General features: G+C 41.2%; 1 protein-coding gene across 21 annotated transcripts in view; it reads left to right on the top strand.

Annotated features, from left to right (window-relative positions):
- Positions 1-14,325, top strand: part of LOC138827131 (protein FAM114A2-like) — a 118,013-nt gene that overhangs the window by 64,332 nt on the left and 39,356 nt on the right. For 20 of the 21 annotated variants that reach the window (XR_011371986.1, XM_070022591.1, XM_070022590.1 and 17 more), the window contains 2 exons: positions 4,633-4,828; positions 6,130-6,222. The exons of the other annotated variant lie outside the window; for it this stretch is intronic. Coding sequence is in view for 11 of the 20 variants with exons in the window: in XM_070022607.1 (XP_069878708.1) it covers positions 4,709-4,828; positions 6,130-6,222 (213 nt within the window). In the remaining 9 variants the exon portion in view is untranslated. The remainder of the gene's footprint in view (positions 1-4,632; positions 4,829-6,129; positions 6,223-14,325) is intronic. 21 annotated transcript variants of the gene reach the window in all.

Here is a 14,325-nt window from a genome sequence, read left to right as displayed (position 1 = left end):
AAAAAAAAAAAGTAAATATAAAATATAAGTCAATCGTCATCTCTTTTGTCACATCAAATGTTCCAATACTAACAGAATTTTGGTATATTTATGATGAATATTTTAAATAATAGCAAAAGGCCCAGAATAGTGTTTTATATTTATAATCCTAGACACTCTAGAGAAGGAGATAGGAGGATTAAGGTTTAAGAGCAGACCAAACAAAAAGTTAGTGTTTCAGAGATAGCAAGCATGGTAGTGTATGCCTGTAATCTCAGGTACTTGAGAGGCAGAGGTAAGAAATTCATGGTCTGAGGCTTGCCTAGACAAATTGAGAAACCCTATCTAAAAAACAAAAGCAAAAGGATTAGGGACATCTTTTATTCCCTAGGGCCACCACTACAAATAGGAAACAAAGCCCTAAAACACTGTTCTGACAGAAATGTTTTTGGATAGATTAAATCTCTGGAAGAGTTTTAGTAGGAAGTGATTACTAAAGATTTTAAAGGATAGTCAGTAAAAGGGGAAATAGCTAATGAACCTCCTCACAATGAAAAACTTGCTCAGGGAAAGACTCTAGGAAGACAGGAAAAAGATAAACTATAAACTAGCGTGAAATATTTGCAAGCCATAAAGTAGAGGAATTAAATCTCCAATAAACAGTGTTCTCAAGTCTCTGTAGTACATAATTGTAGAGAGCTGCGAGAGGCCGCACCTGGAAGATGGTGCCGGCTTCCGCCCTCCGCCTTCCCGATGGCGAGTGCTCTCTGTGTAAACAACTCCTGATATGGCTAAGGCAAAGAATCTGGCTTGCTTCTCGCAGCTCTCTACAGTTCCCCCTTTTTTGTTTAAAGAACACAGATGAGAACAGAGGTCTGATCCCTGTTGTGCAATTGCAAGGACTGCATACAAGCCTTCTCCCAGAGGGCACCTTCTCTAGGGATGACTCAGCCTGTCCATTGATTCGTTTTTCACAAGGACGGGAAAAGGCGAATCGAACCCGTGTGCAATCAAACATGCTCTCCTCGAGGGCAAAACTCATGCCTCTCGACTGCAGTACTTTGGCTTTGCAATCTGTGTTCATTGTTTTAGGGTGGCAAGCCACGCTTAGGGGGACTGACCTGCTCCAATGACTGTAAAGGCTTGGATAATCATGGCTGCACTGCGACGCTGAGAACCTCTAGTTTGGCAAATGCACCACAGACATACCAAGGAGGCTAACACCAGAAGGCCTATCAGGGCTCCCAAACCCGCCCCCTCCTTGAGATGAATCATAGCAGCGGAGATCCATGAAGATAACCCCTCCGCCAATCCAGCATCCACTCGGGTCGAGTTCACCATGACGATGGCAACCCTGAGCTGTTCCATCAGGCTGTCGAACTCCCCAGTTCAATTACCTAAAAGATAACTAAACAACTGTTTAGACAAATTTGCAGCATTTTTTGAATAGGTTTTTTTCCTGGGCCTGAACTCTGGGTCTGGGCGCTGTCCCTCAGCTCTTCAGCTCAAGGCCAGCGCTCTACCACTTGAGTCACAGCGTCACTTCCGGCTTTTTTCATTTTGCTTATGTGGTACTGAGGAATTGAACCCAGGGCCTCAGGCATGCAAAGCAAGCACTCTACCACTGAGCCACCTTCCCAGCCCCCATTCTTCTGGGTTAATTGCACCACAGCAGCAGCTAATCCAGCATTAATTAGTGGTCCGCCCAGCTCTCTGCAAACTCTCATCCATGCTTCTAGTCCCCTATTCTTATATGGGGTTATGGCGGCTCTGCATTCCTTAGTGCACTGCTCGTAAACAAGCTGTTTAATTAATGGCATGGCTGCATCTGGGTCACCAAAAATTCTGCCAGCAGCCTCGACCATAAGGGCAACAAAGTCCGAAAACGGCTCCGTAGAGCCCTGCAGGATTTTGGTGAGATTGCCACTCACCTCGCCTTTATTTGGTAAGGCCTTCCATGCCTTTATGCCAATTTTATTGATTTGTTCATAAACTTGAACCGGGTAGCCTATCTGCTGATTGGCGAATCTCCCCTGTCCAAGCAGCATATCTCTGTCCCAAGCTGGGTTTCCCCCAGCCTGATTGGCCACAGCCTCTTCACTAGCAAATTCAATCAAAAAGGCCTTCCAATCTAAATACTGACCTGGGCTCAAACAAGCTCGTGCGAGCCCACTCCAATCACTGGGTGTCATGCAGTGTCTGTTTAGGGCCTCTACCTGGGCTACAGTAAAGGAGGCTGTGATTCCATATGTCCGCACAGACTCAGCTAAAGATTTTATCACCTTAAAATCTAAGGGTTCATAATACCGCTGTCCCTGTGGATCCTGAAATATTGGACAGGCTAGATGTAACTCGGTTCTGACCGCTTTCCACATGCCTGGGCTGAAAGAACAGCCGGGGCTGCCACTTCCAGGGTCCTCCCCATAGAGCGGAGGGGCCGAAGGTGTGGGGCGGGGCATGGAGGGCGTGCATTCGTCTTTATCTGGGTCCTCTCTCTCCTTCCCTTTCCTCCTCTTTCTTATCTTTGTTTTTTCTATTTGTTCTATGAGTGATTGTAGTTCCTCTGAGTCTGTAGACTCAGAGGTCTCTAGTTCGGCAAAATCAGGGTATGACCCCCCCCTGCTCTCCTCCTTTTCGCTGTCTGCCCTTTCTGATCTTTCTTCCTGCAGCATTTCTAAGGCGGCCTGACCATTCTCTACCGCCTCACTGCAACGCTGGTCCTCGAGACAGCCTCTTATCAGTTTCCATATTGGTCTCACTCCACTCTTAAGCGTTCCTTGTTCAGAGGCAAAATCTAGGTCCCTCCCTAGTTTCTCCCAAGAGGCCACCGTGAGGCTTCCAGAGACAGCGAACCATGGGGCAACGGTGTCACATTCATTCAAAAATCTCTCTAAAGTACTCTTTTTTATTTTTAACTTTTTTGAGTGCAGTAGCTCATTGAGAGCCAAAAAAATTGGGTGCGAAAAAGAAGCGCCCATGTTTTAAACATTTAAAGCTGGTAAACAAACTTTTACTTTCACTTTTGGCTACTCTATTGACTAGCCCCGGGTTCTCACTCTCTCTTTATCTACCGAGAAGAGCAAAAATCCCCCCACTCTTGTGGTGGATTCCCCTTTTACCTGGGAACTTACTCCCCGCTCTTGTGGCGGATTCCCCTTTTACCTGGGAACTTACTCCCCGCTCTTGTGGCGGATTCCCCTTTTACCTGGGAACTTACTCCCCGCTCTTGTGGCGGATTCCCCTTTTACCTGGGGACTTACCCCCGCTTTTATCGCGGATTCCCCTTTTACCTGGGGACTTACCGGTGCACCACCCTGACCGCAGAGAGTTCTGAGTCCTCATTGGGGTTATGGCTGATTCCCCGTACGGGCCACCACGTGTCGCTACCGCCTCGACCAGCAAGGAGACTCGAAACCGGACTCTTCTCTCTGCCGTGTATTCAGGACCTTTTTTTAATCTTGTGACCCCAACCCCGGGGAGAATTCCCCACAGCCTTAAGTACCCGCTGGGTAGCCAACCCTGATACGCCACGTGGGAACCGCCAATAGGTTCAGGTGCGCGGAAGCAAGCCAGATTCTTTGCCTTAGCCATGTCAGGAGTTGTTTACCACGAGAGCACTCGCCATCGGGAAGGCGGAGGGCGGAAGCCGGCACCATCTTCCAGGTGCGGCTTCTCGCAGCTCTCTACACATAATGATAAAAACCAAACCAGAATGATTGGATAATGACCAAAAGATACAAATAAATGTTTCACTCTCAGCAAATAAGCATATAAAAGGATGCGTTGGTCCCAACCATTAGAGGAATGCAATTTAAAATGCTCAGTGAGGTACCACTACATACCTATCTGAATGGTTCAATCAAAATAGTGACAACACAAGGTTGATCAGAATTCAGGGGAACTTGATTATTCATACATTGCCACTTGGAAAATGAAGTGATAGTTTACATGGGAAAAGAATAGAACAATACCTTGTTTTGGGACAGTCCTGTGGATTGAGCTCAGTGCCATGGCACTATCCTTGAGCTTTTTTGCTCAAGGCTAGCGCTCTACCACTTGACCCACAGTGCCAGTTTCCGTGCATGTGGTACTGAGGAATCAAACCCAGGGCTTCATGCATGCTAGGCAAGCTTTCTACTGCTAAGGCACATGTCCAGCCTAACAGTAACATTTAAAACTAAACTGAGTAGCTCAAGAGAAAGCTTAGGTTCCCATAAACACCTATACATAAGGTTTCTGAATCGTCTTATTTCTGTGATAGTCCCAAAGTACATTTATACCAAGGACTATTCAGAAACAATAAAAAAAAGTCTTAATACAATAAAAGTGGGTCTGGAGGGACTTAAATGCTGTGTAAAAAATTCTTAACAAGTGGCATGCTATGTAATTTCATCTATACTTCTTGAAGTGAAAAAGGTTCAGTTGAAATCTGTTGAAATCTGAAGATTGGTGGATTCTGCCACAATGAATTATGCTTCAATTATGGAAGCTGTTACTAGGAGAACCTGGGGGAAGATCTGTGGGATCTTGTCTGTATTAATTTACTAATGTTCCTGCCTGTGACTCTGTGAAAGTGTAAAAAGATTTACACAAATAATGTATACTAAAAAGGCTGACCTCAATCACTTTTTTCCCTTGGGCTTTCTGATAAAGATGATCCTTGAGTCTCCAGTGATAACTGAAGATGGAAACTGGGAGTCAGTGGAGAATTCTGAGTCCGTGAAGAGTAATGAATCTGTTGACCAACATGCCAATCAAGAAAGTTAATGGAAGCTGTAGTGCCCAGTTGAAAAGACCAGATGTTGGGTCTTCCAGGGACCCTGAGACTTCAGAAGTTCTCCCTTTTCAGGTATTACAGACAGCCACTGACTAGAATCTCTATTTTTTTTTTTTGTGGGTCATGGGGCTTTGAGCTCTGGGCTTGGGCGCTGTCCCTGTGCTCTTCAGCTTAAGGTGAGCACTCTACCACTTGAACCACAGCACCACTTCCGGTTTTTCTAATGGTTTATTGGAGATAAGAGTCTCATGGACTTTCCTGCCTGGGCTGGCTTTGAACTGTGATCTTCAGATCTCAGATACTCAGCCTCCTGAGTAGCTAGGAAAACAGGTGTGAGCCTCTGGTGCCCAGCTAGAATCTCTATAAAATATTGGGATTTAAAAATATTGGGGTTAACCTGGTACCCCTGGCTCAGACCTGTAATCCTAGCTCCTGAGGATGCTTAGGTCCAGATGAAATGCAGATTCAATTTCCAACTAAATTCCAGCAAAATGCTACACTAGAGGTATGGCTCAAGTGGTAGAATGCCAGTCATGAGCAAGCAAACCAAACGTGTGAGGCCCTGGTACAAGGAAAAAGAAGTTGGGGTTAACAGACTCAAGCTCAATGCTAATTTAGGATTGAAGTTCTTTACTTGTTTTTACAACCATAAATAATAGTTTTTCAGTTCTATAAATGCCATCAGCAGTGATTACCTTTGCTGCATGGTGCCTACATGATGAAAACATGCAAGTGTCTGTCAGTCAAGCAGTGCATTAAGCAAATATTATTTGGTTCCCCATACTTTGGCTAATAATTAGATAACTTACGTATATTATACTTTTTCATACTTTCTTGTGTCTTCCCTCCCCCGCTCATTTACTAGGACAGTAGGAAACTTTCCAAAGATATATCCCAGGCCAGCTGGGGATATTGGGGAAGCTGGGGCAACTCCTTGCTCTCCTCAGGCTCAGCTACAGTAGCCACTGTGTGTAAGATCATCAGTCATTTCATTACTGTGTGTGTTTATATTGTTACAAGGGACTTTGTTAATAAATCTCCTTCTACATTTGTTCAAGGGATTTAATTGTTTGAAGACAAGTGATCATGAGATAGATGATAGACATCGCAAGTAGAATTGGTAGCATTTTCTTATTAGAATGAAGTCTAGGAATTGCTATAAATGCCTGTTCTTTAGTGATGATGTATCAGAGTTTTTGTATAAAAAATATTATACTAAGGAGATATTTCCAAGGACTAATAACCCTAATTGTTAAAAATAAACTGTCTTATAGCTATCATGATTTTAGATGAATGGACTTTGATATTACATTTTTGAAATTTATTTTGTTTAGTTTGGTAATAAAGAGCAACCCATTATGATTTTTCTCTAGGACAAGATACTTCAAATATCATTGAAAAGGCAGAGACTTCCCTTGGGATCCCTAGTCCCAGTGAGATTTCCGCCGAAGTCAAACATGCTGGAGGTCTGTATATGGAAACATTAAGTCCTAGGATACTTTGGATTCAGTAGCAAGCTTGTGCATTTTTGATACTAAGGACATGGGGATATTCTACAGGTGTGGTGTGTTGTCTTGTGAATCCAGCTGCCAGTTAGAGATCTGTGTCTTATAACTGCTCATATCCCTCTACTCTGCATCTGAACTAATTTCAAGGACTGCTACATATTAAAATTATCTTGTTATATATGTTGAATATAAGAATTGCTTAGCACTTTGCTTGGCAACCAAGGCTAGGTGAATTTAAATCTGTCACGACCAAAAAGTATTTTTGTTCATTTAGGGCTATTTTTTGCTTTTTGTTTTTTGGTTGTTTGATTGTTTTTCTGCCTTTTGTTTTCTGATAACTGGGCATTGAACCCAGGATGTTGCACTAGCTAAGCAAGTGTTTTGCCATTGAGCTGAGGTACATTCTAGCCTTTTTTCTATTTTTTTTTTTTTTTTTTGCATTTTCTTGATCTACTGAGGGGCGTCTGAGTTGGTTCCATATCTTAGCTATGGTAAATAATGCTGCAGTAAACATAGTTGTGCTGGTAGCTTTAGGATGGTCTTGTTTGTGATCATTTGAGTATATGCCCAAAAGTAGGATTGCTGGGTCATAGGGGAGCTCTATGTAGTCTTTTGAGGAACCTCTATACTACTTTCCAAAGTGGTTGAACAAGTTTACACTCCCACTAACAATGCAGTAGGGTTCTGCACATATCCCCTCCAGCACCTGTTGTTATTAGAGTTCTTTATTCTAGCCATTCTAACTGGGGTGAGGTAGTATCTCAATGTTGTTTTGATTTGCCTTTTTTTTCATGACTACGGGGGTTGAGCATTTCTTCATGTGTCTATTGGCCATTCTTATTTCCTCTTCAGAGAAGTTTCTCTTTAAGTCTTTAGCCCACTTATTTATTGGGCAGTTGTTTCTTTGAGGATTTGTTGTTGGAGGATTTGATTTTTTGAGTTCCAGGTATGTTTTAGATATGAGACCCTTATCTGTTGTATGGCTAGTGAAGTACTTCTCCCAGTCAGTGGGCTTTCTATTGATCTTGCTAACTATGTCCTTTGCCATGCAAGAAGCTCTGCAATTTCATGCAATCCTATTTGTCCAATCTTTCTTTGCTTTGTTGTGTTTCTGGGTCTCTTTTAAGAAAAATTTGGCCTGTGCCAAGGTTTATTCTTGAAAGTTTGTAATGATCAAAAGGAAACCTGCACTTCTAATCCATATGGAAAAGTTTTGAAGACCAGTCTGTTTTCTTCATCTCTCATAGCCCTTATTGTTTCTCATTTAATACTCTTTACTCATCTCTATCATTTTTTCTCTAGAAGCAGATTTATTCTACCTGTCTTTCTCCATCTTCAGAGTTATATTTTGTCTTGGCATACACCTATCAGATACTAATAGGTTCCACTATCACTACTTGTGAATACCTAAGAGAGAACTGGATTGACCTACTTTCAGGTCCATAGTGCATGGGTCAGTAGAATGGAGAGATAACTTCATCGGACATGGCAAATTACTCCATATATGAGGCACTGTTCTTAATGATGCTTGCATAAGTGAGGCTACTTTGTCTGTGACTAACACACTATGTGTTTAAAAATGAGTTTATTTTTCTCCCTGAAGAACTCTACAAATAGAGTATTGCATGTTATTTTGGTGAATGTAGGGTCCTGGTATCTTCACTTTTATTTGTTGGGTTCTTTATAATTTTGTAATTGTTGTCAGATCATGCTGTGAGTGCAGGTATGGTATTCTCAAACAGATAAGCTCAAATTCAGGAGTTACAGAGACAGGAAGTTTCATTTCTCCTCATGCTCCCAGCAGCTTGAATGGTTTAATGTCTAACTCTGATGCTTTGAGATGTTGGAAGATTAAAGTGTTGGCATTTTCAGAAATTTTTATCAGGAATTGCTTTTAGTGGGCAAGGAAAACAGGAGTTAGAAGTATGTTTGGATAGTAAACAGCAGTGATTTTATAAGACTTGAAGGATATTTGTCATTCAGAGCCAGCCATGTTTTAGAAGGGGAATAAAAATTATGGAGAACCCTGGGAAGAGTGGCTAGTATTAATGTCTTAAAAAGTTAGAGAGTTAATGGATCATGAATATGAAAATCTAAGGAAAGGTGATAGGGAGAATACACCTTTTTTATACCTTTGAAGACTAGCATGGAGAACAGAATTTAGGTTGTGTTTACTTGTGTCTCATGAGTAGAGAACTCCCACTACTCAGTGGAAGTTTTATGGACTTAGATTTTAGTTGAATATTAAGTGTACCAGAATAGAATGGGTGGCTTTTTCATCCTAACGTCTTTCTCATCTTCTAAAATTTCTAAGCATTAATTTCACTGTGAAGGAAAGTATACTGGCGATGGGTTTTTTTTAGAAGTTTGAGATAAAACATACCAATGAAATCACTTGGTCATCTTTTTTGCAATTTTGTCATGTTCCTTTAAGGATGTTGTCTTCTGCTTTCTCTCTGTGTGTGTGTGTGTGTGTGTGTGTGTGTGTGTGTGTGTGTGTGTGTGTGTGTGTGTGTGTGTGTGTGTATGTGTGTGTGTGTGTGTGTGTGTGTGTGTGTGTGTGTGTGTGTGTGTGTTCCTGGAGCTTGAAGTCAGGGCCTGGGTGCTGTTCCTGACCTTTTTGCTCAAGGCTGAGTAGCTAGGATTATGGTTGTCAGCTACCGGTGCCCGGCCTCTTTCTTTTTTAATGTGTATGTTCTGGCACTGGAGCTTGAATTCCGTCTTCACAGTCTACCTTGTCTCCCTCCTCCACAGCTGGCACTTGAACCCTGCCTCTGGTTTTTGCGGGATAAATAAATGGAGATGAAAGTCTCACAGACTCTTCTGCCCTGGTGGCTTTCCATTGTGATCTTTAGATCTCAGCCCAGAGTAGCTAGGACCATAGGCATGAGTCAACAGTCACCCTGTCCTGCTTTCCCAATTCAGATTGATACTTAAAAACTTTTTAACTGTTATTAAAAGATACTGGTTACAGTTATAGAAGTTGGGTAAATAATACATTTCTTTTTTATCAGTCATGGACATGAACTCTGGGCCTGGGCGCTGCCTCTCACCTCTAGAGCTCAAGGCTAGTTAATGCTCTACTACTTGAGCCACAATGCCACTTCTAGTTTTCTGATGGTTTATTGGAGATAAGAGTCTCACAGACTGGCATTGAAGCACAATCCTCGGATCTCAGCTTCCTGAATAGCTAGGATTACAGGTGTGAGCCACTGGTGCCTTGCTATGAGTACATTTCTTTTTGGACAGTGTCACCATTTCCTTCTCTGTTAGGCTTGTTTAGAGGGAGTCTAGTGTGGCCTTCAATCTTTTTTTAATTTTTTATTTTTTTATTGTGATTGATTACATAATTTCCCAAATTTCACAGTATTGTGGGATAGTGATGCTGTTAAAGTCACAAACACATTCTAACTTTCCTGGAGCAAATTGTCTATTATGGTCTATAACATTTATGAGTTCTATGACCTTTGTGATACAGTTATTTCTTCCACATTGGGTGGTATGTACATTTCTTTTGTTTTGCATAGCATCAGCTGTTCCCTCTTTCCCATTTGTTCCCTCCCTCACATAGCTGTCATTAAGTTGCTTAGTTCATTTTGGTCAATGTCCTGTGCAGATGATGGGTCCTGCTGTTGTATGTTTTCCCCTGATTCCCTCTAGTTCTGTGTCATCTTCCTGGTTCCCCTCTGGTGTACACATATATACCATACATGTGATCAGCAGCATGGAGTTATTTAGTAGTGGTTTGACCAGATGAGTGGAAGTTCTTTGTTTCTTAAGTCTTGTTAATTTTGTCGTATCACCTAACATTTTGGATTTAACATCCACTTATCAGGGAGACCATATACCATTTGTCTCTTTGCTTTAGGCTTACCTCACTCAACATGCTTTCTTCTAGCTCCATCCATTTCCCTGCAAATGTCATTATTTTGTCATTTCTAATGGCTACATAATATTCCATTGTGTATAGATACCACAATTTTTGGATCCATTCATCTGTGGTGGGACATCTGAGTTGTTTCCATATCCTAGCTATTGTGAACAGTGCTGCAATAAACTGGAGGTGCATCTGTCTTGTATACTGGTTCCTGTTGTTCTGGATAGATGCCTAGAAGTGGTATGACTGTGTCATAATGGAGGTCAATATTTAGCTTTCTGAGGACCCTCCAGATTGCTTTCCAAAGTGGTTGCATAAGTGTACATTCCCACTAGCAGTGTAATAGGGTTCCTCTTTCTCCGCATCGCCTCTAGCATTTGTCATTGCCTGACTTGTGGATGTGGGACATTCTGACTGGGGTAAGGTGGTATCTCAGGGTTGTCATTATTTGCATTTCCTTCACCACCAGGGATGGTGAACATTCCCTCATGTGTTTCTTTGCCATTTTTTTTTTTTGGGTCCGGTTGTGGGGCCTGAACTCAGGGCCTGGGCGCTGTCCCTCAGCTCTTCAGCTCAGGGCTGGCGCTCTACCACTTGAGCCACAGTGCCACTCCCGGCTTTTTTCTTCTTGCTTATATGGTGCTGAGGAATTGAACCCAGGGCCTCAGGCTTGCTAGGCAAGCGCTCTACCACTAAGCCACCTTCCCAGCCCTTCTTTGCCATTTTTATCTCTTCATCTGAGAAGTCTCTCTTTAGTTCACTTGCCCATTTAGTAATTGGTTTGTTAGGTTTGGGAGGGATTAGTTTCTTTTTGTTAATTTATTTTTTATTGTGAAAATACTGTACAGAGGGGTTACAATTACATGGGCAAGATAATGAGTACATTTCTTATCAAGCATTGTAGCCTTCTCCTTTGTTTCCCCTTCCCATCCCTTTCCATCCTCCCTCTGGCCCCCTCACCTAATCCTCCCCGCCACCCCCAAAGTTGTAAAGTTCATTTTTACATAACAAGTTGTACTTCTCATTGTTGCAATGGGCCCACCTGTATCCTCATTTAAACGACTTGTTTTTCCCCTTCCCCTGGGATTAGTTTCTTGAGTTCCCTGTATATACTGGATATTAACCCCTTGTTTGATATCTTGCTGTTAAATATTTTTCCCAATTAGTTGGTTGTCTTTTTAGCTTGGTTGCGATAGCTTTAGCTGTGCAGAAGCTTTTTATTTTAAGGTAGTTCCATTTGTCGAGTCACTCTCCCAATTTGTTGTGACTCTGGGACTCTGTTCAGGAAGTTTCTTCCTGTGCCTATAAGTTCAAGTGTCTCTCCTACTCTGTCCTGCAGTAGTTTCAGAGATTCAGGTTTAATGTTAAGATCTTTAATCCATTTTGAGTTGATGTTGGTGCATGGTGGTAGGCTGGGGTCCACTTTTAGTCTTCTGCATGTGGCCGCCCACTTTTCCCAACACCAGTGGTTGAAGAAGCTTTGTTTCTTCCATTGTATGTCTTTTAGCCTTCAATCTTAAGGACTAGTTTATCTTTACTGCTGCGCCCTGATTCCTCTGAATTCACTCTTATTCCTCAGGTTTTCAGTGAAATCTGTTCACTTTGGTTGTTTAAAAAACCAGATGTTTCAGCATAGCTTGAGCTATGGGGATTGTGTTGCTTACTACTTATGCTAGTTCTTCTCCCAACTGTGTGATGTTACCTAGTGTTTGAACAGTGTATTACTCAGATACATACAAATCAACACATCTGTAGATTCTTGGAACATTTTACTTATATAGCTGCATCCTCTGAAGTTTTTTGACTTTAAAGTAGTAGCTGCTTCAGCCTTCCTTGATGCCAGACTTTATCCCTGACTTACATTGCCTGTGAGTGTTCTGTTGTCTGTAGGTTCTCCTCTGTGTGTTGGGGTTTGGAACTTTTCTCTAGGCAGAAAGCCCAGCTGTGGCGTTGACTTTGTTTCTCTTTTCTCCTGGACCAAAGTGTTTTTTTTTTTTTTTTTTTGTCTTTTGTGTAGTATCTAAAAATAGTTCTTTCTTCTATTTTGTCTGGTTTTCTAGTTGCTGTATAGGAAGGCAAGTGTAGAACTTGAAAGCAAAAGTTCTCTCCATAATAGAGTGTTTGATATAATATAGTTAAATTACTTGGTGTACTAGTTGATCTAGTATAAGATTTTTAAAGGCAAACAGAACTAATTATTCTTGAAACATACTCATCTTTGTAATGTATATTGATTCCCATACTAAGAATCAGCATAGTCTTTTAGGACAAAGTTGAGCTATAATTTTCATACAGTAAAACTTTTTTCTGCAATATGACTTTGTGTTGAGAAATAATGGTTATGTTTATACTGTATAATGACAGTATATTGTGATGCACAGATACAGAATATTTTCTGTATTTGTATGGCTCACTGAGATATAAGAATATTTTCATTATCTGAGGGAGTTCCTTCATGCCAGTTTGTAGCCACACCTTTCTGTCTGTTCACAGCATTTGCCAACCATTGATCTGTTTCTGACTATAGTTTCCCCTTGTTTAGAAAAATGTTTACTATGTGCAGATCAATATTTTTTTTTCTTTTGCCAGTCCTGGGGCTTGAACTCAGGACTTGAGTGTTGTCCCTGACCCTTTCTGTCCTTAAGGCTAGCAGCACTATTTCCTAATTTTTTTGAGAAGTAATTCGGAAATAAGAATCTCATGGACTTTCCTGCCTGGGTGGCTTCGAATGTGATCTTCAGCTCTCAGTCTTCAGAGTAGCTGAGAAGCTAATATTGCAGGCAGAAGTAAGCGGACCACCATTGCCTGGCTATTTTAACCTTTCTTTTTTTCTTTTGGCAATATGAAGTACCACTTGAGCCACATCCTTAGTCCTTTCTTCTGCATGCCTCTATCTATCTACTTATCTATGTGCCTGTCTATCTATCTATCTATCTATCTATCTATCTATCTATCTATCTATCTATCTATCTATCTATCTATCTATCTATCTATCTATCTATCTATCTAGAGGGAGTAGTTATTTATTTTGATCTATGTTCTCAGAGATGTCAGTTCAAAATGTCAGGGAGGGCATGGCAAAGCAGAATCAATCATACCATGGCAACTAGAAAGCAGAAATAGATAGTTTGTTTTTGGATCTGATCATCGGTTTTGCTTGTGCTGGCTTTGGACTACAATTCTGCCTCTACTTTGTAAGGAGCTGTGATTACAGGCATACACTGTGTGTTTGGATTCTCTTTTTATTCTTTTCACTGTGTAGCCTGAGCATCCATGAATGGATATGAATGTAGCTTAGGCTCGCCTCAGACTCACAATACTCATACCTTAGTATCTGGAGTATTGGCATTATAGGCATGCACTACAATATTTAGTTATACTTTAGCTTTATGCTTTATATTTTTTCTTAATTTTCATACTGAACATTAAAACAGTGAATTTTCATAATGTGAACTTGTTCAGAATCTTTAAGAGATAGTATGCCCCTTCTAGGAAGATAACTATAGTCCTGACATTTATCTTAGAACAATTTTGTTTGCTTTTATACTTTACATACTTATAGTACATTTTGTATCTAGCTTCTTCCACAACATTTTTGTATCATTTGACCATGTTGTATTTTGGATGTGGTATTCCATTTTGTCACTATGTCATATTTTATTTATCCCACAGTTGTTAAGCAGTAAAATAGTTTCCATGTTATAGCTATCACAAATACTGCTGCTCTGAATATTTTTGTTTATGTCTTTTTTTGGCCAATACTGGGGCTTGAACTCAGGGCCCAGGCACTGTCCCTGAGCTTCTTTTGCTCAAGGCTATCACTCTACCACTTGAGTCACAGTGCTATTTCCTGTTGTACTGAGGAATTGTTCTCAGGGAGTCATGCATGCTAGGCAAGCACTGTACCATGAAGCTGTCTTCTGATGAACCACTGTACATATATGTAGCATAGTAGATACTGGCCAGCAGTTTTCCAAAGAGGAGAATCTACTATGTTTCCACATGCAGTGTGTAATTATTTCCCTTGCTGTTCCACATTCTTCCCAGTACTTAGTATTGTAAGTCACTCTTAAAGAATTGAAACATAAATGGTTGGGCACTGGTGGTTCATGCTTGTAAACCTAACTGTTTAGGAAGTTGATATCTGGGGTTGTGGTTCAAAGACAGCCCAAGCAGGAAAATCT

This window comes from Dipodomys merriami, unplaced genomic scaffold, assembly GCF_024711535.1.
Source record: "Dipodomys merriami isolate MVZ:Mamm:240054 unplaced genomic scaffold, mDipMer1.0.p SCAF_1509, whole genome shotgun sequence".
Classification (NCBI taxonomy): Eukaryota; Metazoa; Chordata; class Mammalia; order Rodentia; family Heteromyidae; genus Dipodomys; species Dipodomys merriami.
Note: the sequence above shows the minus strand (reverse complement) of the source record. Positions and strands in the feature narration are given on the sequence as shown.